This window comes from Lissotriton helveticus, chromosome 3_1 (assembly GCF_964261635.1).
Source record: "Lissotriton helveticus chromosome 3_1, aLisHel1.1, whole genome shotgun sequence".
Taxonomy (NCBI): Eukaryota; Metazoa; Chordata; class Amphibia; order Caudata; family Salamandridae; genus Lissotriton; species Lissotriton helveticus.
The window spans coordinates 1,197,548,645-1,197,573,687 of NC_136061.1; the positions used below are offsets into that span (position 1 = coordinate 1,197,548,645).

At 48.4% G+C, this 25,043-nt stretch overlaps 1 protein-coding gene across 1 annotated transcript in view; it reads left to right on the forward strand.

Moving 5' to 3' along the window:
- LOC144823367 (uncharacterized) overlaps positions 1-25,043 on the forward strand; it is an 888,205-nt gene that overhangs the window by 731,518 nt on the left and 131,644 nt on the right. The window contains exon 15 of the mRNA XM_078681837.1: positions 23,785-23,842. Coding sequence (XP_078537963.1) covers positions 23,785-23,842 — 58 coding nt within the window. The remainder of the gene's footprint in view (positions 1-23,784; positions 23,843-25,043) is intronic.

Below are 25,043 nucleotides of genomic sequence, written 5' to 3' on the forward strand. Positions count from 1 at the left end.
GCCGGTGCTGGTGCTGGCGGAGACCCGTCTTGGGCGGACATCCTTTTGGCATCGAGGCCGCCCTTGCTGGGACCCCCGGAGCTTGTAAAGTCCTACATTTGCGAACTGTTCTTGCCGGGGGTCTTGGTGGGCGGCGATTGGGCTGATTCACGAAATGGCGGCCGGCCCTCTGGAACGAGAATCACCCTGTGGCGGCGGGCCCGTGTTGCCTAATTGTGTGGGGATCGGATATGGTGAGCGTGAGCCGACGGTCAGAGATATCCTGGAAGCCCTGAGATCCCTGCACGCATCCCTGGCCCTGGGCGTCTCGATGGGTCCGCCACGATCTGCCACCATTTTGGGCGGCCATTTCTTCCTGTCGCCCTCTTGTTTCGATGACTCCATTGCCTCGCCCCCCTCGATTGACTTGAGTGTCTCCACCACTGATCGAAAATCGTGTAGTGTGCCGGTGACTTTGGGGCGCCCTGCTTTTCAAGGTTCGGACCCCGGGGACTCGGATGCTGTACCGCAACCCTGTTCGACATTGTTGCCTGGAACTATTGGTGGACTGCCTCCTGTGCCTGCTTCGATGACTTTGTACGTGTCTATATTCGGGACCACCTCGTCCGCTCCAGTGGCGCAACTGAACTCCTGTTTTTCATTGCTCGTGCTGCGATTGTTGATGCATCTCTACTTTCCGTTTGGACTTCTGCTCCCTTGCGGATTTATCTACCCCTCACGTAGCTATGCTAGTCACCATTCCACTCGATTATATGCTGATCTCGTATTTAGTATGTGGTTTTACATTGCCATGTGGTGGGTGGGGTTTGTCGCTCGAAAGGGTTGGGGGTGAAATGTACGACTTCTGTTTGATTCCCGGTATACGATTTAGTAGCACACTTGTTTCTAATCGTGGAAAGGTGGGAGGTCCCCTTCTCATAATGTTTTGTGGCGCGTGATGGGGTGTCGTCCTGGTCTGTTTTTGACTGTGCTTGTCTGGTTGGGCGGAGGGCTGCGGCCGACCGTTTTGATTATAGTTATTCTTCTCCTCCCTCCTGTCTTCTTTTTTCCGCTTTTGTTGCCTTTTTGTCTCGTTCTTCTTTCTTACTTCTCGCTATATTTCGGGTTCTGGTTTAGGGCGACAGGCACGCTGTTTGAAGGGTAGGCCATAGCCTTCTACAGGGGTGCAGGGTGGGACGGGTGGGTTGGGTTCTACTTTTTGTTTGTCTTCTGGTTCTATGGCCCTTTTGTATCTCTTTTTCGTGAGGCCGCGTCTGTCCCGACCTCCTCTGATGTGTTTCGGGTGGGGGGTGTGGCATCGTTAATCCTCCTGCTATGTTTCGGCTGCCTTTCTCCCCGATCGCCATACCCCCACTTGGGCCGCTACTCCTTTTGTCTCCTGTCTTCCCGCCACGGGGGGCCTGTGTCGGCGTGTCTTCTTCCTTTCGTTTTTCATATTTCCTTAATCCCTTTTTATTGTTTTATTTTGTCTTCCCTTCTTTTTCCTTTCCCTTCCTCTTCCCCTTCCCTACTTCGTCCCCCCCCCCTTTTTCCTCCCTGTGTCTTAGAGGTTACTATGGCGGGTTGGTTTTGATGCATTGTCTTTCCGATCCCTCTGTTTTGGCTTGGTAGTGACTTGGGTGGCGGGCGTGTTACGAGGTTAATGCTCAGGGGCCGATTGTGTCTCACATATCCTGATTTTCTTGAATGCATTGTATTGTCCCCCCGATATTTTGGCCCCATGCCCCCTTATTAATGTTGAGGTTGGTTACGGGATGTCGGATGCCTCCGTATTGAAAGTGAGCCTGTCATACGTCTTCTTCCCATATTATAAAATTAAGCCTTATTTACTCCTGTGTTTTAGCCCTTTGGTTCCTGTATTTCTTCTCCCCTTTTACGATTGTACGGCCTCTGCTTTGTATTGATTGATTATGTAATATTTGCCTTGCGACTCCTGATTGTTTTGCACATTGCGGCCGGCCGGCTTGGTTGTAGGCCTCGACTTGTTTCTCCTTTTGATGTCAATAAAGGTTTTCAAAAAAAAAAAAAAAAAAATGTTACCGTTTCAGCGGCCCTGGATCGTTCAGACTCACACACGTCCCATCCGCGTGTGGCGGCAGCTCTTACGTCTATTGTAACCAACAACGTTCTTTATGAGGCTTGGCGCCATCTCCACCCTGATGCCCGTGAGGGCACCTGTGTCACTGGCGCGAGGGGCTGTTGGTCGCAAATTGATTCCTGGCTTACCTCACCAGATGTTTTGTCTTGGCTTACTGATGCAGTGCACATGGCTCGCACCTTTTCCGATCATGCCCCATTCCAGATTCGTCTTAGGCCTCCCCACTCCCCGCGAAGGGCCTTCACCTGGCGTCTTTCTTCCAATGCCCTCCGGGACTCTGTATTCTGTGTGGAAATTCATACTGCGATCACCAATTATTTTGATCTAAACGCGGGTTCCGTCGACTCTGCTTCCACCCAATGGGAGGTTTTCAAGGATGTCATTCGGGGTGAATGTATTTCCAAACAGTTGGGCGTCCTCCGCTCTATTCGCTCCACCCTGGCTAAGCTTGAGGGGGAAATCGGAGATGTGGACGCCGCCCAGGCGGCGCGCCCCAGCCCTGAGGCGATGGGGCTGCTATGCCAAAAACATACCGAATTCTCGGATAGAGCCGGCCGTGAACTATCCTTCCTGGGCAGAGAGGGTCGGGCGCGCCGCTTTAGAGAGGGAGACCGCCCGGGGCATACTCTTGCTAACCTTCTCCGCACACCGCGCGCTGCCTCATATATAACGGCCCTCAGTGATGGTCGGCCCGGAAAGGACTACCTCTCCGGAAGTTATAAAAAGCTGTTTTCTTGATTTTTATTCACAACTCTGCTCTGCTGGCACTCCTCTGCCACGGAAGGAGTTTGATCAATATTTTGAGTCTATTGCCCTCGTCTGGCTTGAGGACTACCATCGAAAATACCTTTATGAGCCGTTTTCCAGGGAAGAAATACTGGCAGCCATCAATAGCCTACCTGGTGAAAAGGCCCCTGACCTGGACGGCCTGCCAGCCTCATTCTACAAATCTTTCGCAGACATCCTGGTACCGCATCTGGCGGCCATGTATAATGAGTCTTTTGACACCGGTCTCTTCCCGCCGTCCCTGCGCGAGGCGTTGATAACCTTGCTTCTCAAGCCTGACAAGCCTGCTGACCGTCGCAACTCCTACCGCCCTCTTTCTCTTATAAACATAGACAACAAAATCTTTGCCAAACTAATTGCCTCCCGTCTTCTTCTATTAATGCCCACCATCGCCCTCCCTGATCAATCTGGCTTCATTCCTGGTAGGGCAACCTCACACAATCTTCGTACCATTTTCTCGGTCTTGCATCAAATTAATCCTAATTTGCCGGCAGTGGCCGCTCTACTCGACGCTACAAAAGCGTATGATTTGCTGGAGTGGCCTTTCTTATTCTACATCCTGCCGCGAATGGGCTTTAGCAAATATTAGGCTCCTTTACACAAATCCATCGGCACGTCTCCGCATTAATGGTCAGGTTTCTGACCCCATTAGTAGTGCCCGCTATCGCCTATGCTTTTCGCCATTGCGATGGAGCCCCTGGCCGCCAAGCTTCGGCAGCACCATACTCACATGGGCATTGGATTCTCGTCCCGCTCCCTCCTTGTTTCAATGTCTGCGGACGACGTTACTCTATATGTCCGCCATCCCTAGGAAAACCTCAGCCCCCTGGTCCGTGAAATCATACGTTTTGGCGGGCTTTCGGGCATCCAGGTGAACTGGAGCAAGTCAGTTCTATTCCCCTTGACTGATGCCACTGTGCCATTCCCACCTATCGGAGTTCTGGGACTTAATGCCTGCCAGGTCTAGACCTGTAGACATTTGGGCCCCCCTGGTCGCCTATCTCATTTCTCGATCCCACCCCAGCGGCGCTGCCTCTCCTGCGCTCCCTGCTGGCTCTGGGTCCGCGGCCGCAGCCGGCCCTGGGCAGTGACAGCCCCCCCTTGTCTTCCATTAGCACCCCTGCTGCTTAAGAATCCCCATTGATATAGTTATCTTATGTGTGTGTCCCCTGGGAAGATGTGACCCTGTGACAGTGGAGCTGTGATCTTAACATTCCTGGTTTCACCAAGTGGCTATACATGTAATCTGTCTGTAACTAAATGACTGCCTTGAACTTCATTTTGTTGCTGTGAACGGTGGATTTGCACGATGTATTGTGTCTGCCATGATTTTGTTCCTCAATAAAGGTTTTTGAAAAAAGAAAAAAAAAAAAAAGAATAGGACTTCAGGGTTCCAATATTGATAACAGAGGTTGAGGAGGCCATATCTCAGAGCATGGGCAACAAAGCCCCTGGCCCCGATGGGCTACCCATTGACCTCTTTAAAGACAAAAACAGACTTTTGGGCCCCTTTGTTAAACATTTTTAATAACATAACCAATGCTCCATTGCCAAAATCATGTTCCAAATTTTAAAAAGGCAGATCATACACAACTTTGTTGTTACAGGCCGATCTCCCTAATAGATAACTCCCTCAATAACATTTTAACATGGGTTGAGGACAATCAAATTTTGGAGCACTGTCAATTAGGTTTTAGAAGTAAAGTAGGTACAAATAATCAGTGTTTGAATCTTAATTTGATCATCAGAAAATACAGTATAGCACAGCACCCGCCACTTTACTTTGCTTTTATGTTCCTGACCTCTACCTTCGATTTTGTTAATAGAGCTCGTTTATGGTCCATTCTCCTAGCATACGGCTTGGATGAGGCCCTTGTACATTTTTTGGCCTACCTGGATACGGACTTGAAGGCACGGGTCAGGATTGGTGGCAGGGGTAAAGTGTCCAATGACATCAATGTTGGTAGAGATGTTAGAGAAAGGTGCGTTTTAGCCCCTCTCCATCATTTATACTAATAATCTGCATAAATCATTGATTACACTCACCGACGATGTTCCCAGAATTTTAGGCAAAACCCTTCCTGTGCTTTTATACCCAGACAATGTTGTTTTAGTTGGACTCACCCCAAATGCTCTACGCACTTTAGTACGGGGATTTACGAATTGTATGACTGGCCTTGACCTATGTACTAACTTCAGGGAATCGTTTATAATGTCCTGTGGGCCAAGGAAATACAACCCTAAGCTCCATTTCCTTTGGCGATCAAAAACTAGTTTGCACTTCCACTTTCCCATACTTGGGGATGTCTTTGCTGCAAACGGTACCTGGACTGAATATAGTGTTTTCCATGAATACGTTTTCAAAGGCCACCAACTCTATTCTCAGTCTCACCCGCCCAAAAAGATCAGGGACAATCCCGGCGATCCTAAAGATTTTTTAAATCACAGTGCATACCTATAGCAACTTATGGTGCAGAGGTTTGGGGTATCTCTAAAAGTACTCGTATCCAACTAGAGAAAAAAGATTCTGCAGGAAGCTTCTGGGCGCAGCAATTTCCACTGCTCAGTATATATGCCACAGTGAACTAAAATTAAACTATATTGAAGATTTTATAAGGGCATGTCCTGCATTGTTTAAGCTAGCCATTATGAAAAAGCCTGCAGCATTACTTACTAGGGAGATAATCGATGATTGTCTCAGCTGTGAGAACGGGATGGATATCCCATGGCTTGCCGGGGTTAAGAAGAGCCTGAAAAGGGTCAACTTTGTAGGACTGTTTTTAAACCCGAACACAGCTGAGACTGGAGATAATAAAGTCCTCAGGTCAGCACTATATGCACTTTACAGCACAGAAAGATCCGAGTGGGAATTAAAGAAACAAACCATTGCTGATTTCATACCCATTGAGCGAATTGAACTTTCCTTGCCCAGCTATATCATACTACTGATGTCACACTGGGAGAGAGAACTTCTTTTTCATCTACGGGCTGGGACTGTAAAATATTTGCTCTTCTTTCCTCTTGGGAACAATGCTAAACTTGATTCCCTACCATGTCCATGTGACGGCCAGAGTGGACAAACACACCTACACTTTTTATTTTTCTGTAAGTATTATACTAAATATGCGCAATAGCTGTTAATCTTATAAAAAATATATATATAATCAATTGGCAGATGCAGTATACTTAAATTGGAAAATGAGGAATTGATTATGTATGTTGGTACTTTCTTATGAACAGCTACAGGGGCTGGCTAATCAATGTGCAACCCATGAAGTCTATTTGCACCCTGGTTCTAATATCACAAACCTTTTATCATGCCTCTGTTATTGTTTTTATTGTGTACCTCTTTTCTTACTTGCTTCACATATCATGAATTCTGATTATGCTATTTAATTGTTTATTGTGATTTAATTTTGTATGTGCTCTGCTTTTACGGATACAGTGTTATCCGAATAAAGTCTTTTGGATTGGATTGGAAAGAGGACCCCGAAAATCAACCAAAGATGCCTTTCTCTTTTTCGATTTCTTTCAGAGCTGTCGCTGGATTGGGACTCACTATGGCAACTTTGTTAGCATAGGCCAGCACTTTTGTGCCCCATCCATGATAACGCATTGGTATTATTACGGCATTGTTGTCATATTTCCGTATGAGTAGTCTATGTATAGAGCGAACACCAATGGGGAACAGGGAACTGCATTTAATATACTCAGGCCCAATTTCAAACCAGTTTATGTCGGCCCATAGATACTTCCAGAAGTCTGTATCGAACACTTTTTAGGCGTCTGATAATGTCAGAGCCATAGAGTGTCCTGCCACCAAATAATCACCCAAAAGAGTAATAACCCGACGGATGTGCTCTGTGGTCCCCCTCCCTGGTATAAAAACATGTTGCCTAGAGGAAACAACCTTACCAATTATACAGCATACCCGACTTGGTCAATACTTTTAACTACATTTTGGTGTCACTATTACCAGATATTGTGCCTCACAGTAATAATAATAATAAGAATGGAACTGATGGGAACTGTGACTTCAGGCATTGCAATTATCCCCAGTGCTCTACTACATATGTGCCCATTGCAACTTAATTGATTCACTTCACCTTTTCAGAACTAGGGACTCTGGTAGGACTTTGTCTGCCCTTTACTTTTATCATCGCCTGCACAAGACTTGTTTTGGGAAGCACTTTTCTGTGACCTTTTGAGTGCACTTTTGCTCCCTGGAATGTGCTGATGTATCCAATGAAAAGGTGATGTGAATCGATAAGTAGAATACTACTTATTCATGCTGTTGTGGGCATGATATATTGAGTCCATGTCACTAGTGTCACCCTAGTTGTCTTTACCTGCTGGTCTTTTCCTATCCCTTTTAGAGCTATCTTGCTCTGTTTCCCTGCTGGTATACTTATAAAGGAGTGGGATTACAAATAATGGATAGGTGCTGTTTGCTATAAATGGGTGTTTTTAAGAAAATGTTGTTCAAAATTCTTGTATGTGAAGACATGTTGTGCATTTATAAAAATAATGTTTTATTTATTTTTCCTCCTAAGGGGATATTAGAAGGATGAGCTGCATATAGATGTTACTGCTGGGTTAATTGTGCACTGTTGGTTTTATTGCGGGTGCTCATGCACTACTGGTTCTATTCCAGTTTGTTTCTTCGACAATTCTATCTGGACTAAGTATTATATCAAACTGTATTTATGCTATTATGTCCTTTTTATGTAAGTTTGTCTTTGTCTATGTTTTGGAATATCTTTATTCGGCAATTTATCACCATAAAAGAATACATATACATAAACATTTCAAAATACCAATAAAAGATTACAAAATACAATAAAAGCATGGACACCTCATTCGTCAATTTACTAGCAGTAAATTCGTCCTCAGCTTGTGGAACCTCCGGAGTATAATTTCAGTAAGCGGGAACGTGTCATCCACGCACTTCCCAAAAATTTAGCCACCCCACAGATCATACTGGCAGATGAAGAATCTGTAGAGAGGACACATAGTGCCTGGCTATGGCACCTCAGCCCTAATTCCCTACAGACGGGTTTCAACCAGAATTTCCGCGCCCCTTTATAGGCTGGGCAGGCAAAAAACAAGTGAGCCACCGATTCCTTAGGGGCCGCACAGCCAGGGCATGCACGCGAGCGGGCATCTGTATTCAACCATCTCACCGTAAAGTCATGAACCGGGAGCGTCCCATATCGCAATTTTAGGTACAGCGCTCGATCCAATGGTTTAGTTATTAAGTCGAGAAAGGGTTCCAATTTTCGCACACACTTAATTGTCAAAAATTGGTCAGTAAGTGAGCCCACATTCGTAAGCCTCGTAGCGTTACTCTGTACCCAATCCCAGTATAGTTTTTTTATAACATCTTTGGGTGGTGGTGATAGCAACTCCCATGCCTCTCTTAGACCCAAGCTGAAAGCCAATTCTTTCAGTTTATTTAGCCATCCTATTTTTTTACATGTGTCCAGTAGTAGTAGTTCATCCAGCCCTTCTGCATACTTAGCGAGCTCCTCAGTTCTTCTTAGGCGGGACCAGAATAGCAACGGGCGTAGCCTCACCAAGTCCTTTACTGTTTTTCTGCCCAGATCTAATCTTAGTGGGATCATTGGGGTGGAAGCGGGAAGAGCTACCACTTTCCTTAAAAAATTGTTTTCTGCTCGCATCAAGTCCAAAACCCCTTCGAACCCCCAAAGTTCGGAGCCATAAAGTGCTGCGGGGAGAATCTGGCCCTCATAGATGGTCATAGCTGGGGAGACCGGTTTACTGGTTGATTCACGGATCTCCTTCAGCGTCACCCCGGATACTCTTCGATGGTTTAATAACATTTTGGAAAGATGATCCTTCCAGGTCATGCGGCTGTTGATCCGGACACCAAGATAGTCAAAAGACTCGACCAGCTCGAGGGGGGCGTTGTTGAGCACAAAATTATTTTAAAATCTTTTTGAGGGTGCAAAAGCCATCAATTTGGTTTTTGATGTATTGATTGTTAAGCCTCGGATGGTGCAGAAGGAGCTAAACCGATTCAAGAGTTTTTGTAAGCCCACCGGGGATTTGGAAATTAATAGGGTGTCGTCAGCGAAGAGAAGTGTGGGGATTCTCTCCCCCGCCAGGGATGGGGCATCCGACTCCTCCCCCTTTAGATGGTCAACCACTCCGTTTACGAATAAGGAGAAGAGGGTCGGAGCCATGACACAGCCCTGACGTACTCCTCTCCGCACTGGGATCCTGTCTGTTAGTTGCCCCTGGGATCCCCATCTAACCCTTGCATAGTTCCCCTCATGCAGCTTTACGATTAGGCTCAGAAGACCACTGGGAAAACCCATCTCTCCTAGAATTTCCCAAAGTTTTGTACGAGGGACCAGGTCGAATGCAGTTTTGAGATCGATGAAGGCCATGTACAAACTGCCTTTCATGATGGTAACCGCCTTCCAATAGATGGCAAAAAGACGAAAGACCTGGTCCATCGTGCCTACCTTCCTTCTGAACCCCGCTTGTAAGTGGGAGAGGATACTAGCCTCCTCTATCCAGTCGCCTACTCTTGAAATGATGACCCTGCCGACCACTTTCTGGATTATGTCTATCAAACTGATGGGTCTGTAGTTCGCAGGGTCATCTCTAGCCCCCTTCTTATACACAGTAACTACCTCGGCCCCTTTCCAGGAGTCTGGAACCTGGTGTCCCCTCGTGATCAGATTCATTATTATCGCAATTAGTTTGGCCCAGGCCTCTGGCTCCGCCATCAACAGATCTCCAGGGATCCCATCCTGCCCGGCGGCTTTCTTAGGGGTTAGGTGACTAATCGCCATCACTACTTCTGCGGTTGAAAATAAAAGGACATTATCATCTACGGGGTCCCCTTCACCCAGGCTATTCACCCCAGGACTAGTTGTTTCCTCCGAGTCTCCATATAGGGATGAAAAATGAGTAAACCATTGCTGGCAAGTTATATGATCAGCCAATGGTTGCGATTTGCTCTGCCTTGTTCTATTAACCAATTCCCAAAAAAGGTTCGGGTTCCTACTGCTCACAGCCTTGGAGAGATCCTGCCAATGCTGTTCCTCCCACTCCCGTTTGGCCAATGATAATGCTTTCAGATAATCCTTCCTGGCCGCTCTAACCAGTAAAGGGTCCCCTGAGAGCAGAGCTTTTGTCAATTTTTTCCTTTTGCTCTTACAATGATCATTATACCATGATTTACAAAGAGTAGAGGGTATAGCAGGAGCCCTATTACTTTTCCCCTTCGAGATAAAAAATTGGCCAATTTGATCGATTGTGGTTTTATAGGCAGAGTCAAGGGAGGGTAGTTGGCAATTGACGGTCCGATTTTCACCAACCCAGATTTCTAAGTTGGAAGACAAACCCTCAACCATCGCTTTGATGCTTCCTATATCGCCCTCATTAAGCTTAGCCTTATCCCATTTCAGTCTACGGTTATTGTTAAATGGGATAGCTTCTTTAGTTAATTTTAAGGTGACAATTGCTCGCCTGTCATTCAGAACACCCCAATTGAACTTGCAACACAGGGGATTATGGTCACTATCCTGGCTTGGGACGACCTCCATATCAATTAGGTCCGGCCAGAATCCAACATCCATTAGGATGTAATCGATTCGGGACGGCCCTGAGAGTCTATTAAAGGTCAATGCCCCTGACTGATCAGATATGGGCTTGCCATTAAGGGCTCTTAATTTGTGGTCCCTTGTCAGTGCATTAATTTGTATGGCCCTAGGTGACCACTTCCTAATAGGGGGCAGGGAGAGAGTTGGGATGAACCATTTTGAGTCCTCCTCTTCAATTCCTAAGGGGTCGTCTCCGAGGAGGGGTTCAAATGTACAATTAAAATCACCCCCCACAAGAATTTTAGCTGAACAGGGGCAATTGGCTAAGGCCGAATCCAGGGCTGTTAAGGTCAAAGAGGGAGAGTCACCCTGTGTCCCTCTCGCATAAACATTAAAAAGGTCAAGCCTGACGACATCCTCCCGTCCTCTTGCTGAAAGGTGGAGTATATCATTACACTCCACAATATGGCTAGTGACCACCCAGTTCAGATCTATTTTTATCCAAACTATAAGACCGCCCGATGGTCTGCCCTTTCCCTTACTTACTGCGGGCACAGAGTGGGTGGAATACCCCGATTTATGTAGAGGAACAAGACTCCATGTCTCCTGGAACAGGCAAACATCGAACTGCTCAATGAGTGTGTGCCACTCCGGAATTTCTAGCTTCCTCTTTAGCCCCGCAATATTCCACGAGAGGAGGTTTATTACCCGCCTTCCTCTAGGCATAGAAGTGTAACCCACCTTGGGCAAACTCTCGTTAACCACCCTAGTCAAAGGGCTCCCCCCCTCCTGGGCCAATGAAATGGGGGTTGGGAGGCAGCCAACCATACTCATCACGGGCCCAGCTAGCCTAGAATCCTCAGTTATGTCATTGGTGGTCGCCATATGGTCTGCGGGTAGACTAACTTCTTCAGTATATATGCTACCCCAAGGAGGACGAGGATCCTCATCCCCAGGAAGTTCATTATCATTTCCCCCCCCCCCCTGCCCCCAACTTCAATCGCAGTCTTCCAGCCCTGACAGCTGGGAAAACCGATTGTAGGTATCCAGCGGGGTAAAGGGTCTCAGGTGGTTCATACTGGAGCCCTGGTTCAGCCTAAGTCCATGGGGAACCATGGACCAGGCGGAGTGTAGATCAGGCACCCTGGTGAACTGATGCCCATACTGGGAATGATTATTAATATAGGGTAGTGTGAAGGGCGGCCTATAAGATTGTGGTCTGTTTGAATATTTAGAGTTGGTGACTTCTGACCTGGGGTAGAAGTATGTTAAAGCCCGTGGGATAATACAGGTTTCCCCATTTCCAGGTGGCCAATTTAGGATGTAATCAACTGCCCGAGGGTCTCTAAAATTGACCACCACTAGGTCCCCCTCGATATCTTTAGTTCTACTCCCCAGCCAGTTGATCCGTCTAACAAGGGCTATGTCCCCATCGATGTTAGGTGCTATCGGCCTGTGCAACCGCAACCAATGGATAATTTTGTTCTTGAGGTCAGCATATCCCTCCTTCTTATTTTCTGTTAACTGCGGGACCCCCGTTAAAATCACCACGTAGGGCACAGCTTCTGGGGGAATCTCTACTTGTGGGACCCTTTTATGAGGTATTCTACTTTTTCCACCATCCCCATGTGCGATCTGATTGTTGCTCGTCGAGGCCTTTAGGGATGATTTGGTGGGGCCCGCTCCCAATTCAGTGGCTGGTGCTTTTGGTTGTATAGGCGGCGGTGTGTTGTGAGTTGGGGGCACAGCTCCACCCGGAGGCTGGCGAGTTTGCTTAGTCAAAGCGGGGGTAGAAGGAATTTTAGATTTCCTTTGTGGTGTGGTAGGAGGGGGTGTGGAATGCACCGCCCCACTTCCTTTATTTTTGGTAAGGGTAGACATACTAGTTATGGCGGCTTCCAATATGGTTAATCTAATTTCCACCTTTTTAATAGACTCATTGATGGGTAAAAGGAGAGTTCTCAACAAAAATTCCAAGTTCCCTGACACTGTGGGGGGAAGTAGTGGTGAAGTAATAGGTGGGGTGGCTCTATTGTTGTTATCAGGAACCTCATCTTGAGTGGTTGCTAAAGATGGACAGTGAACCGGTGAGACAGCTACCTGTGGTGTATAATCCTGCTCTACTACTGGAGGAGTCTCAGTTGTAATCGGAGTTTTTGTCCCTTTACCGAAATCAGCGTGCGATGTTTTGGCTTTACCTGATACCACCCTTTGTTTCCTCCTTTTTTTAGTAGGGGGAGGGCGGTGGGTCTGGGCTGCAGGAAAAAACTTAACTTTCTGCTCCCTAGATTTAGATGTGTCAGCCACACGACTACAACTAGGAGTGGGTGAAACAATTATAATATTATCTGAGGGCAAACAAGGAGTGGCTGCAAAATCACGAAACAATAGGGGGACTCCATCTTGACTTACGTTATCCTCACTTAGGACATTCGAATCACCCTCCCGGTTCAATTCAAGTAGACTATCAGTGAGGGGTCTATGTTTCATATTCTCAACGGAGCGACGCCGCTCTGCCCTGCGCTCTGCTAGAATGGAATCCTTTTCTCCCTCGCTCCTCTTGGGAAAGTAATTCTCCAGGGAACCATTACGTAATCTGGATTTTTTACCCGGGGTTTCTTCTTCTGTTGCCATATCCATAATCTAATGAACAATGTCCTCCGGACTGCAAAGAAAGAGGTCAGGCCCAGCCCGGCCTCCTCCGGCCCCGGACGGCCACAGACGGTCCCGCCCTTGTCCCGGGCTTCTCCCGGCGCCCTCCCGCGCGCTCCCGCGCAGCGGGAAAGACTGCTCTTTTTAAAGATGTGCAAAGGTGATCTAGGGGGCGTGGCCGGCAGGGAGAGGAGCCCAGCTGACACGGGCGCGCGGGGACTCCTGGAACTTAGAGTCCACCCGCTCTACCCTCGCAGCCCTGCCGGTGTCCCAACAAGCCCCAGGCAAAATTCCCCACAACTGCTAAGACCGCGAAGCGGGACCCGCGCAGCGGGTCCGGCGAGCAGCAGCGGCTTAGCAGGCAGGATTCAGCAGCAGAGGTCCGTGGCGTGGCGAGAGTCCAGGTCAGTTTCCCGCTAGTGTGGGGGCTGGAGATGATTAAATGCAGCTGTGTTGGGGGCGCGGCCGGCAGGGAGAGGAGCCCAGCTGACACGGGCGCGCGGGGACTCCTGGAACTTAGAGTCCACCCGCTCTACCCTCGCAGCCCTGCCGGTGTCCCAACAAGCCCCAGGCAAAATTCCCCACAACTGCTAAGACCGCGAAGCGGGACCCGCGCAGCGGGTCCGGCGAGCAGCAGCGGCTTAGCAGGCAGGATTCAGCAGCAGAGGTCCGTGGCGTGGCGAGAGTCCAGGTCAGTTTCCCGCTAGTGTGGGGGCTGGAGATGATTAAATGCAGCTGTGTTGGGGGCGCGGCCGGCAGGGAGAGGAGCCCAGCTGACACGGGCGCGCGGGGACTCCTGGAACTTAGAGTCCACCCGCTCTACCCTCGCAGCCCTGCCGGTGTCCCAACAAGCCCCAGGCAAAATTCCCCACAACTGCTAAGACCGCGAAGCGGGACCCGCGCAGCGGGTCCGGCGAGCAGCAGCGGCTTAGCAGGCAGGATTCAGCAGCAGAGGTCCGTGGCGTGGCGAGAGTCCAGGTCAGTTTCCCGCTAGTGTGGGGGCTGGAGATGATTAAATGCAACTGTGTTGGGGGCGCGGCCGGCAGGGAGAGGAGCCCAGCTGACACGGGCGCGCGGGGACTCCTGGAACTTAGAGTCCACCCGCTCTACCCTCGCAGCCCTGCCGGTGTCCCAACAAGCCCCAGGCAAAATTCCCCACAACTGCTAAGACCGCGAAGCGGGACCCGCGCAGCGGGTCCGGCGAGCAGCAGCGGCTTAGCAGGCAGGATTCAGCAGCAGAGGTCCGTGGCGTGGCGAGAGTCCAGGTCAGTTTCCCCCTTTGTCTATGTATATTTGTCTTTTTATATGTGTTTGCAGCCCTGAAGAAGCCTTTGTCTGGGGCAAAACGCGTTGGTTGTGTCAGTTTGTATTAAACTTCAAGTTTGAAATTAAATTAAATAAAAAAGAACATTCAAGCTCAACTGGAATCTATAGATACATTTGCTGACTATACTGACTTAATGTTGAACGGGTCTGTCCTGATTATATGTTGCCTCTCATCTCTTGTGTTCTATTATGTTTGATGTATGACCACTTGGCAGCTGGACATTTGAGATGGGCAATATTGGTGTAGAAGATTATATTTTTTGTGACTATATTGGGTGGTGCAGTGATTAATTCCACCTAGTTGCCACTATTTCCTCAGGTTGCCCTGGAATATTGAAAATGGAATATTCTAAGTAGATTGACTTCTACTGCTTTACACCTCGAGTTAGTGACTCATCCTTTTGACTGAAAGATGTAATCGGAGTTCTGATTCAATGTGGGCTTCGGGGGATATATTATAAGTCCTCGCAAAAGCAATTATTTGAAGAAAAACAGGTTGTATTATTCTACACCCAACACAAGATGGCAGGAGAGTGCACGGCACTAAAGCACTAAAGCACTTCAGCACTAAAAGCTGCAGGCTTTTTTTTTTTTACAGGTAAGTAACTATTTGAACCAAGAGCAGATGAGATAATTTCCCTCTTACACTTCATTCTGTACTGTTCTGCAGTGGTCATCTTGTTTATATCATAACTTTTATAGTATGGAACTAATTTCTGTTTGGGTCCTCTAGCACTGGCCAGCATGCCGAGACACAACTGGACAGTCCTTTACATAAATCGTACAGCTATAATTTCAGCAGATATGCATGATTACTCAGAATGGTTTCATGCAGATTTGAACCACCATTGTAAATAATGACTATACAGTCTACATTCTAGACACAACTATATATACTCCAGTAAACTTACATCTATGTTTTAAGTAAATGTACTACTTTTTGGGAATTCACAGTATATTGCCGCAGTACCCCTGAAAGCTGTCAATGTTGCAGCTTTCTAGGAGTATTGATTTTTTGTAAATTCCAAGTTGCTCCCATGAGAGAGGTAGACATTTGCACATGCAGCAATATGCCACCCCAATACATGTGCATTTAATCACTTTTGTTTTCACTTCTTCTAGTTGTAAATCTCCATTTGAAACTAGAGTAGGAATGGGGCGTGGCTTGGATGGCAAGGGGGAAGCAAACCTAAGTCCGGAGCTCCCGACCCCCCGAGTCAAAGAACGGCGCGCAAAGCAGACAAAACGTGAAGAAGTGCCACAAGAACCGAGAAAGGAGGTGTGCGAACGGAAGGGGTACCACTTGAGCCGAGTCAAGCTGGGGTACCACCACCAGGAACAGGAGAGAAAGAAGGAAAAGGAAACCAGCCAAGACGAGAAGAAGTAGAGGGAAGATGGCGGACGCCTCGGAGAGGAACTGAAACGGACCGCCGCGACACCAAGCAAGAAGCTCCAGACCTCAGGCGCAGAACACCCCCCAAGGCCGGTAGAGGGGAGAGGGGCCCGCCAACACCGTGAGTACGGCAGCGAGCAGAATTACCCCCCAACCCCCCCCCGCCACAGACAAAGACCGAGGCGGCCATCTTGGTGTGGGAATAGGCGAGGGGCGACCGCACCGCAAGCGGAGTGCAAGAGGAAGTGAGGAAAGACCGCATAGCAAGAGCGCGGTCGGGAGAAACTAGCGTGAACGAGGGGCAGGCAGCGGAATAAGCCGAAGCAAGCGGCAGCTGGGAGGCACATGGCCCGACACGGAACGCACCCGGGAAAAGCGCCTTGGGGAAGAATAAACCTGCCGTCTGAAGGCAAGCGCTGACAGCGAAGGGGGAAATAGGAACAATACAAGCAGTTAACAGTGCCCCAAGAGAAACACCCAGTGCAACCACGAGGCGGAGGCTCAAAGGGGGGCGGCCATCTTGGTAGAGGTCAGAAGCGAGCAAGCAGCCATTTTGGTTAAGGTGATGCGAGGGAACCTCGCGGAAGCGCCACACGAGCATCCGAACACCCGAGGCTGAAGGTGAACACACCAATCCGAGACCGACACAGGCAGAGGGGGAGATAAATAAACAATAACAGAACCCAAGAGCTAACGCTCAGTCCAACCACGAAGCAGAGGTACAAAGAGAGGCGGCCATCTTGGGAGAGGTGCCGAAGCAAAACAGGCGACCATCTTGGAGAAGGTGGAGCGGGGGGCACTCACGGAAGCGCCGCAGGAGCACCCGGGGCAGCAAAGGGAAACAAGACCATAAGTAGCCCAGGACTACCCCAGAGCGACTGATCCCTCGAACAGTGGCGGAGGCAGCGGGCAGACAGCCGACGCGGAGCAACGACCGCGCACGCAGGAGCAAGGTACAGGAGCCGCAAACAAGCCCAAATCCCAAACCAACCCGCAAGAGAGACAGCAGGGGGTGCGGAGCTACAAATTTTAAGCCGGGAAGTGCGGAGGAAGGCAGGATAAGGGGGCGAACCGCAAGAGGCTGGCGGAGTACAGGACAAAAACCAGAGTGGTCAAGTGGCCACCCAGGTTCAGAGACAACCCCCTAACAGCAATAAGCACCCTAAGGAACAAGGAAGGAGGAAACAAGGCTGCCACAAGACAACCACCAATAGGAGGGAAACCCAAGAATAGCCAGGCCAGAGTAAGCACCGACGCCATGGCAGGGAGAGACGGGAAACACGGTGCGAACGACTTGAAAAAGAGCAAGAATGAAACTCCGGCCTCCCCGATCAAGGAACGCAACGGCCAAGGTGACGGGACCATCACGCTAGACACTCTCCTAAAGAAAATAACAGAGGGGAACGAGTTGGCGAAAGCCACGAAAAAGACAGTAGACAGCATCCAAATGGAGCTAATAGCGATCAGAGCAGAGCAAAGCAAAGCCAACGGCAGGATAGACGAGGCAGAGAAAAGGATCGGCCTGCTGGAGGACAATGCCACCATAACACACAAAGACCTGGGGCTGGTGATAAAGAGAACGACGGCGCTACAAAAGGCCATGGCGGAGCAGGAGGACAGGAGCCGCAAAGGCAACATAAGACTCCTGGGAGTGCCCGAGGAGGAGGAAGATACACCGGGGGCATGTGCCCTTATGCTAGAGTCTCTAATACCCAAACTCACCGGTCTCAGTTTTGACAAACCGCTCGAAATCACCAAAGCATATCGCATACCGGCCAGAAAACAAGCGAATAGCAACGCCCCGAGGCCCATAATATGTAAACCGCTAAGAGAAAATCACACCGACGCGATCTTTTCCGTAGCCAGGAAAGGTCGTCCGATGCTGGTAAACGGAAGCAAAGTGACAATCACCCAAGACTTCTCCAAACTAACAGTCGAGGTGAGGAAAGGCTTCCTGGCCCAAAGGGACCGCCTGCGGAAAAAGAACATCGCCTTCACCTTTGCAGGCCCGTCAAAAATGAGGGTGACGGACGGGCACGGAAGCAGAATCTTCGACGACCCCAACGACCTACACAGATACCTACAAGGGCCGGAACCAGAGGAAATGGAACTACCAAGCCCAGGAGCGAAGCGAAGGGCATCCTCGGACGAGACACACGAAGGGGAGGAATAGGAAAGAGAAGTTTCGTGTAACATGCATGCGCAACCTAGCACTGACTCTGAACTTAAACGAACAAATCTACCTCAGACAATCGCTCAACAAGAGCAAACCCAGCTACCTCAGTAGAGACACCGCAGCCACGAAAGAAGGGGCCGAACAACAGCAACCATATCCTTTTTATAAGCCAGTACATGATCGAACGAATAACCCTTAAGGGCGGGGTGCCAGGCCAACACCAGGAACTTATCAAGGACTCGGGGGGGGGGGTGTGAGGACCCTTGCTGTCGCACACCCGAGGTACTACTGACGGGGGGAGGGGGGGAGGTGGGCGGGCAGGGGGGAGAAGTGGAGCAGGTGGACAAGACAGTACATGTTACAGCCTCCATCGGTGTAATGAACAAAATCCCTTTACTCTTTCCTTTTTCTACATACATCCTTTATTTTTTCCCTCTTTCTACTCCCACCCAAACCCCAGGGGGGGGCCGCAAAATGCAAGACAAAAGCGACAACACCAAACCACCATGACAGACCCAACGAAAGCGGTCCTGTCTACCGACCTGAAGATAGTATCCATGAACGTTAAAGGACTGAACCACCCGGTCAAACGAAGAAAAATATTAGAACACCTGGCCAAACTAAAGGGAGACATATACATGCTGCAAGAGACCAAGCTCTCAGAAGAAGAAGCAAAGCAACTCAAGGCTAGATGGATAGGGGAAATATACTGCTCACCAGCAAAAGGGAAGAAAAGTGGAGTAATAACGATCCTGAGCAAGAAGGCCAACCTAACAACACAATCAACAGACGCAGACGAGGACGGCCGCATGCTAATAACGAGCGTCCAAAGAGGGAGCGACAGAATACACGTGGCCAACATATACGGCCCCAACTCTGAAGAGAAACAGTTCTGGCAAGCAGTGAACAACAAACTGTCTGGCCTGCCCCATGAGGACCTCCTGATCACAGCCGGGGACATGAACAGAACAATGGACCAGGCAACGGACAGACACCCAAACAGACCAAGCCACACCTCCAATAACAGCAGCAACACCCTGAAAGACCTGTGTATCAAACAGCATCTAGCAGACCCATGGAGGCTACAACACCCAACAGCGCGTGAGTACACCTTCTACTCACACCCACACAACTCCTATAGCAGGATCGACTACATACTGATGTCCAACACTCACACGCACCTTATAGAACAGACGGAGATAGCCCCAATAACCATCTCGGACCACACTCACATAACGCTCACTCTCAGTGGCAAACACAACGAAAGCCCGACGAGGAGATGGAGGCTCAATGACGACATCCTCCAAAACAGAGAGAACATTAAAGAAATCGAAGCCACAATTAAAGAGTACCTCAAGCACAATGATAATGGCGAAGTAGGCAAAGACATCATTTGGGACGCCCTCAAAGCGACACTGAGGGGGAAACTAATAAACATCAAATCCAGGATGAACAGAAGCAGAAACAAGAAAATCTCTGAGCTCGAGGAGGAGATAAAAGCACTGGAGAGAGGCCACTGCGCAAACATAACAGACAAGAACACGCTCACCCTGCTCACAAAAAAGAAATACGAACTGAACAAGATCTTAAGCGAGAGAGCGGGGTCCTGGCTAACGAAGTTCAAATCAGTCAACCTATGCGCAGCAAACAAAGCAGGGAAACAGCTGGCATCCTACCTAAAGGCAAAACAGAGGCAGCACACGATAGCAGCAATAACAGACCGAACTAACAACTCTCAAACAACGAACAAAGGAATACTAGAAGTCTTCAGACAATTCTACCAAGAGCTGTACACCGAGGATCAGACCCTGAGCAAAGATGCAGGACTAGATCTGCTCAATGACACCAATCTGCCAAAACTCAAGGAGGAGGAGAGGGAGTCGCTCGAAGCCGACATAACGGAAGAAGAGATTGGAACAGCCATAAGCCAACTGAAACAGAACAAAGCGCCAGGACCAGATGGATACTCCGCAGCGTTCTACAAAACTTTCAGCGAACACATCAAAACGCTAATGGCACAAACGTACTCGACATGCATCCAGAACGGGAAGATGACGGAGTCCATGTGCGAGGCCAATATCACCATAATCCCCAAGGAGGGGAAAGATCCACAATATCCCCAGAACTACAGACCAATATCGATAATAAATGTCGACTGCAAAATCTACGCGAAGGTCTTAGCCAACAGACTAAACAGAATCCTGCCAGAGATCATCCACACCTCACAAGTGGGATACATTAAAAACAGACTATCGCAAGACAACACAAGGCTACTGTGCCACCTAATCAATCACACAGCAAGTAGCAATGAACAAGCAGTCATGATAGCGCTGGATGCGGAGAAGGCCTTTGACAGAGTCTCGTGGCCCTTCCTGAGAAACTGCATGGGAAGTTTCAGACTGGGGGAAAAATACACGGCAATGGTCATGGCCCTCTACAACAAACCGAAAGCAAAAATAGTGGTAAACGGCAGTGCATCTGAAACGCTCACGCTGGGAAGAGGCACCAGACAAGGATGCCCCCTCTCCCCCGGCCTCTTCTTGCTTGCTCTAGAACCCCTGCTAGCCAGAATAAGGGACAACACGGGTATAACAGGCGTCAAGATCAAGAAGAAGACTGTCAAACTAGCGGCGTACGCAGACGACATCCTAATCACAACAGCAAACCCCTCCACGTCAATAAAAGCGCTAATGGTCACAATAGGAGAATACGCGGAAGCCTCAGGCTACAAACTCAATAAGGAGAAATCGGAGTGCAAGCCAATGAATGTCCATACCACAAGAGAGGTCCTAGGCGAATCCGGACTGGCATGGCAGACGAAACCACTAAAATATCTAGGACTCCACTTTGGAAGAGACCTCACATCAACGCTACAACATAACGAGGACCTCACACTGAAAAAAATAAAAGAAAGGCTGGAGCTATGGTCGCCAAAGTACATAAGCTGGTGGGGACGAATTGAAACCATCAAAATGATGATAACCCCGGCGATAAACTACACGCTGACAATGCTACCACTCCCAATGACAGAGACATTCCACAAAAAACTAGACCAACTCATAAACATCTTCCTATGGAAAAACAAAAAACCAAGGATAAGCCTACAAAAACTAAGACTGGCAAGGGACCTTGGAGGCCTCAACCTGGCGAACTTCAAAATATACCAAACGGCATGCCTGGCGAGACAGGGTATTGCCTGGATAGACAGCACACAAACATACAAACCAGTATGGCTGGAGGTCGAACAAGACATCCTGGGAGGGCTCAAGCCAATAGCCCTTCTAACAGCAAACCGGCACCCACTAAAGTCCAACGCCATCCTGAAACACACGAGGGAGGCACTGACGAAAGTAGACAGACGCATGGCGCAGAAGCTGAAAAGCACGGCATGGGAATCTATCTGGTTCAACACAAAAGTAACCTATCATGGAGCGACATTGCAGAATGACATATGGATCGAGAAAGGCATCAGCCTCCCCAACCAGACAGAAACCAAGCAAGGACCGCTGACGTTCCAGAACCTACAGCAGCTACACGACCTCCCAAACCAAGAGCTCTACAACTTCCTAAAGATGAAGACAGCAATAACGAAAGCTAACCTACGCAGAGAGGAGCCAGGCATCATCAAGTACCTGCAACTCCTCAACTCAGCAGGTCACCAAACTGCAAAGATCTACAAGCTCCTAAGCCCCTCCACGCTGGCGCAGAACAAGAAAGCCACCAACGCATGGGAGACGCTCCTGGGCAGGCAACTGAACGAAATAGAACGGGCAAAAATGTGGAGCTCAGCAACAACAAACAAGGTCACCCCACAACTAGCGCAAACAAAGTATTGGCTGCTCCACAAGGCCTACTGGACGCCATCCAAGCTCCACAAGGTCGGCATCGCAGAATCAGACAAATGCTGGAACTGCCAGAAAGAAGAAGGCACCCTCGAACACCTCATTTTCACCTGCGTGAAAGTCAAGAGGTTCTGGACACAGATCAACACCTTCTTGAACGATATGCTCAAAACCGACCTAACAATCAGCTTCGCAAGCCTGGCTACAGAACATCTAACCGCGAACCTAGAAAGTAGAGAAGAGAGAGAACTCCTAGACCTACTCCTCACAGCAGCCCTTAAAATAATCCTAACGAACTGGAAGAACACAGCCAAAGCAAACTTTAAAACATGGATTAATTGGGTCACCTTCCTGAGAGGAGCAGACAACATCACAGGCAACTTCTCGAAAGAACACAACGCCAAGCCACACATGTGGCGCCCACTCGATGACCACCTGAGGAAACCCCAGTAAACCCCCCCCCCTCTCTCCCCCCCTCTTTCTCTCTTTCTCTTTCTTCCCTTCTTGTAATTGAGGGAAATGGACTGTTATAAGAAAAAAACGCTATTGTACGCTCCACCTATATATATATATTTTTTTTGTATGGTTTTTGTATGCCAATAAAAGTTTAAAATAAAAAAATAAAAAACAAGTTGTATCCTGAATCGCTGCCGGACCTCAGGTTGTCGGCTGATGAGCTGGGTCGCACTGTGATATAGGGGGTCTTAATTTTGTTTAGCAGCCGGCCCCTGCGGTTGTAGACCCATGCTTGTATTTTTATTGAATGCTACAATAAAGGTTTTAAAAAAAAAAAAAGAAGAAACTAGAGTAGGAATGTGGCTGCAAAAATTGGTGAACACCCACAAATGTGCAGTTTTATTGGTGCTCACTCACTTAGTCCTCTGTGCATGCCGGGGAATGCCCCTCCCAACCCATGTAGCTCACACATACTATCACACTTTACTGGTGTAATTTCAGATGAGAGTAGGTCCGATTACAAATGTAAAATACCAAACGGTTTTACATTCATAAACTGAAGTATTTGCACACTTAAGGGCTCATTAGGATGGCGGACGGACTTGCGTCCGTCCGCCACCCTAGAGTAGGAGGGACCGTCCGCATGGGCTGCGGCGGTCCCTCTGTGCAAATTAGGATGTGACCGCCACCCTGGCGGTCACATCCTGGATATTTAACATTGCGGCGGGTGCAGCTTCAAGCTGCACCCGCCGCAATGTTAAAAAAGCATACATTGCATATGTATGCAGCAAGCAGCAGGCACTGCGCGGTGCCTGCCGCTTGCTGCATACATATGCAGGGGGGTACCATAGGTACCCCCCATGTGCACCCCCCACCCCCCCTTCACCCAGGGGGCCCGCAACGGGCCCCCGCAGTGAAGCTCCGTATGCTTTTACACGGCGGAATATCCGCCGTGTAAAAGCATTTCTTTCTGTGCATCCTAATATGGTGGACGGTGTCTGAGAGACACCGTCACCATATTACAGCTTTTCCGCCGCGGTTGTAAGCCAACCGCGGCGGAAAAGCTGCGGACGGAAACCAGGACCCACCAGCCATCCTAATGTGGCGGTGGGTCCGCTGCGGTTTTTCCGCATCCTCCGGGCCGGTGGTGGATTCCGCCGGCCCAGAGGATGCGGAAAAACCGCCATCCTAATGAGCCCCTTAATTCCAATGTATGCATTCAATGCATATATGCATTGATTTACCTTTGTGAATAGGGCCTATAAATTGAATGTTTTTGCTATTTTAGTCAGTCAACTTATGTCTGATGAATAGTCCTGCCACTTCTCAAAAGATTTATTTTCTGGATATCTTGGTCCATGCTTTTAAAATTCTTTTAAAAGTGACCGTTTTTGATACTATTTATTCGTATTGACATAGTTGATTAGCCCGAAAGTCTTACACCAAGAAAGTAACTGTTAAATACATTTTTGTTACAGTGCCATTGTTTCGGCTACACTGAAATGTCTAATGCAGTTCTACAATCTGAAGGATGATGTGAGTAGTTTAACATAATGTTGGTGTTTCATGCCATAAATGCATGCATTTTCTAGGCATTTAAGATATGCAGTATGATGTGTTAGGATATGGTGTATGTTACCGATTGGACCTGGAATTAACGCATGTGTTGGAATATACACGTGCTGACATTTACACATGTCCCAGTACTGTAGTTACTTCAACTTAGTTCTCTATAATTAAGGATTACCTCAAATTGGTCATTCAAGTTGAATGGTGTTTTATGTCACAGCTTCATCGAATAGCTGCAAATTAACATACACACTTGCAGAAAAACTTTCTTCCCCATTGTTCAAAACCACTGTTGAGGGGTTCTTCTCAGAGACCATAAGACGTTCCTGAGCGTATGACATTTTCCTTTTTCATAAGAGTAAACTGGAAGACCTGCATGCAAACCATGTGATCTCCACCACCCTGGACCCATTGTCTCCCAATTCAATTCCCTTTCCTACCTCAGGCTGTCTTAAACAAAAGGCACAAAGCTATTCATTTATTTAAAACAGTTTTTCATGTGTTTATTGTAAAGTTATTTATTTGCGGGGTACACTGCTGGGACAGACTAATGTTATCTTTTAATTTGGTTCATAATCAAAAAATTGAAACACTTTTGAGAAGGTGTTGCAATTTAGAATAATAATGATGTCATTTTAGCACTTCACTTTACCCACTCCATTCCTCTATCAATTACATGTCTTGTCACATGTTTTATCGTGACTCCCACTTCTCTTTTCATCTCCCCATCACCCTGTCACCAGGAACATTCCACTCCGGAGAATTTTCAGTTGGAATCTTGGAGAGCAGGCACTGAGACTGCAGTCAGAGAGTGAGATTTGAAGCTCTCTGCTTTATCACTAAACCCTTGTGTGGTATCTCCCACCCTGACCTCCCGTCACCCCCCTGCCCTCCTCTCGCCCTGGTACCCTCCGTGGTGACATCACTTAGAATGTCACCACTGCGAAGGTTCTAGGGTGAGCGCCGGTGGAGCGGAGTTCCGAGACGTCGCAGAGACGGTTACCTGTGGCTGAGGTCGTGTCAGTATGTACATCTATCTTGAGTAAACTGACCGGGAATAAACCTTGTGTTGAACCCGCATTGGCTGCCGGTTTGTATCTTTTCACACTGGCGACGAGGACCGGGAGCAGGTATGAGCGACCTCAACACGGAAAGCTGCCGAGGAGTA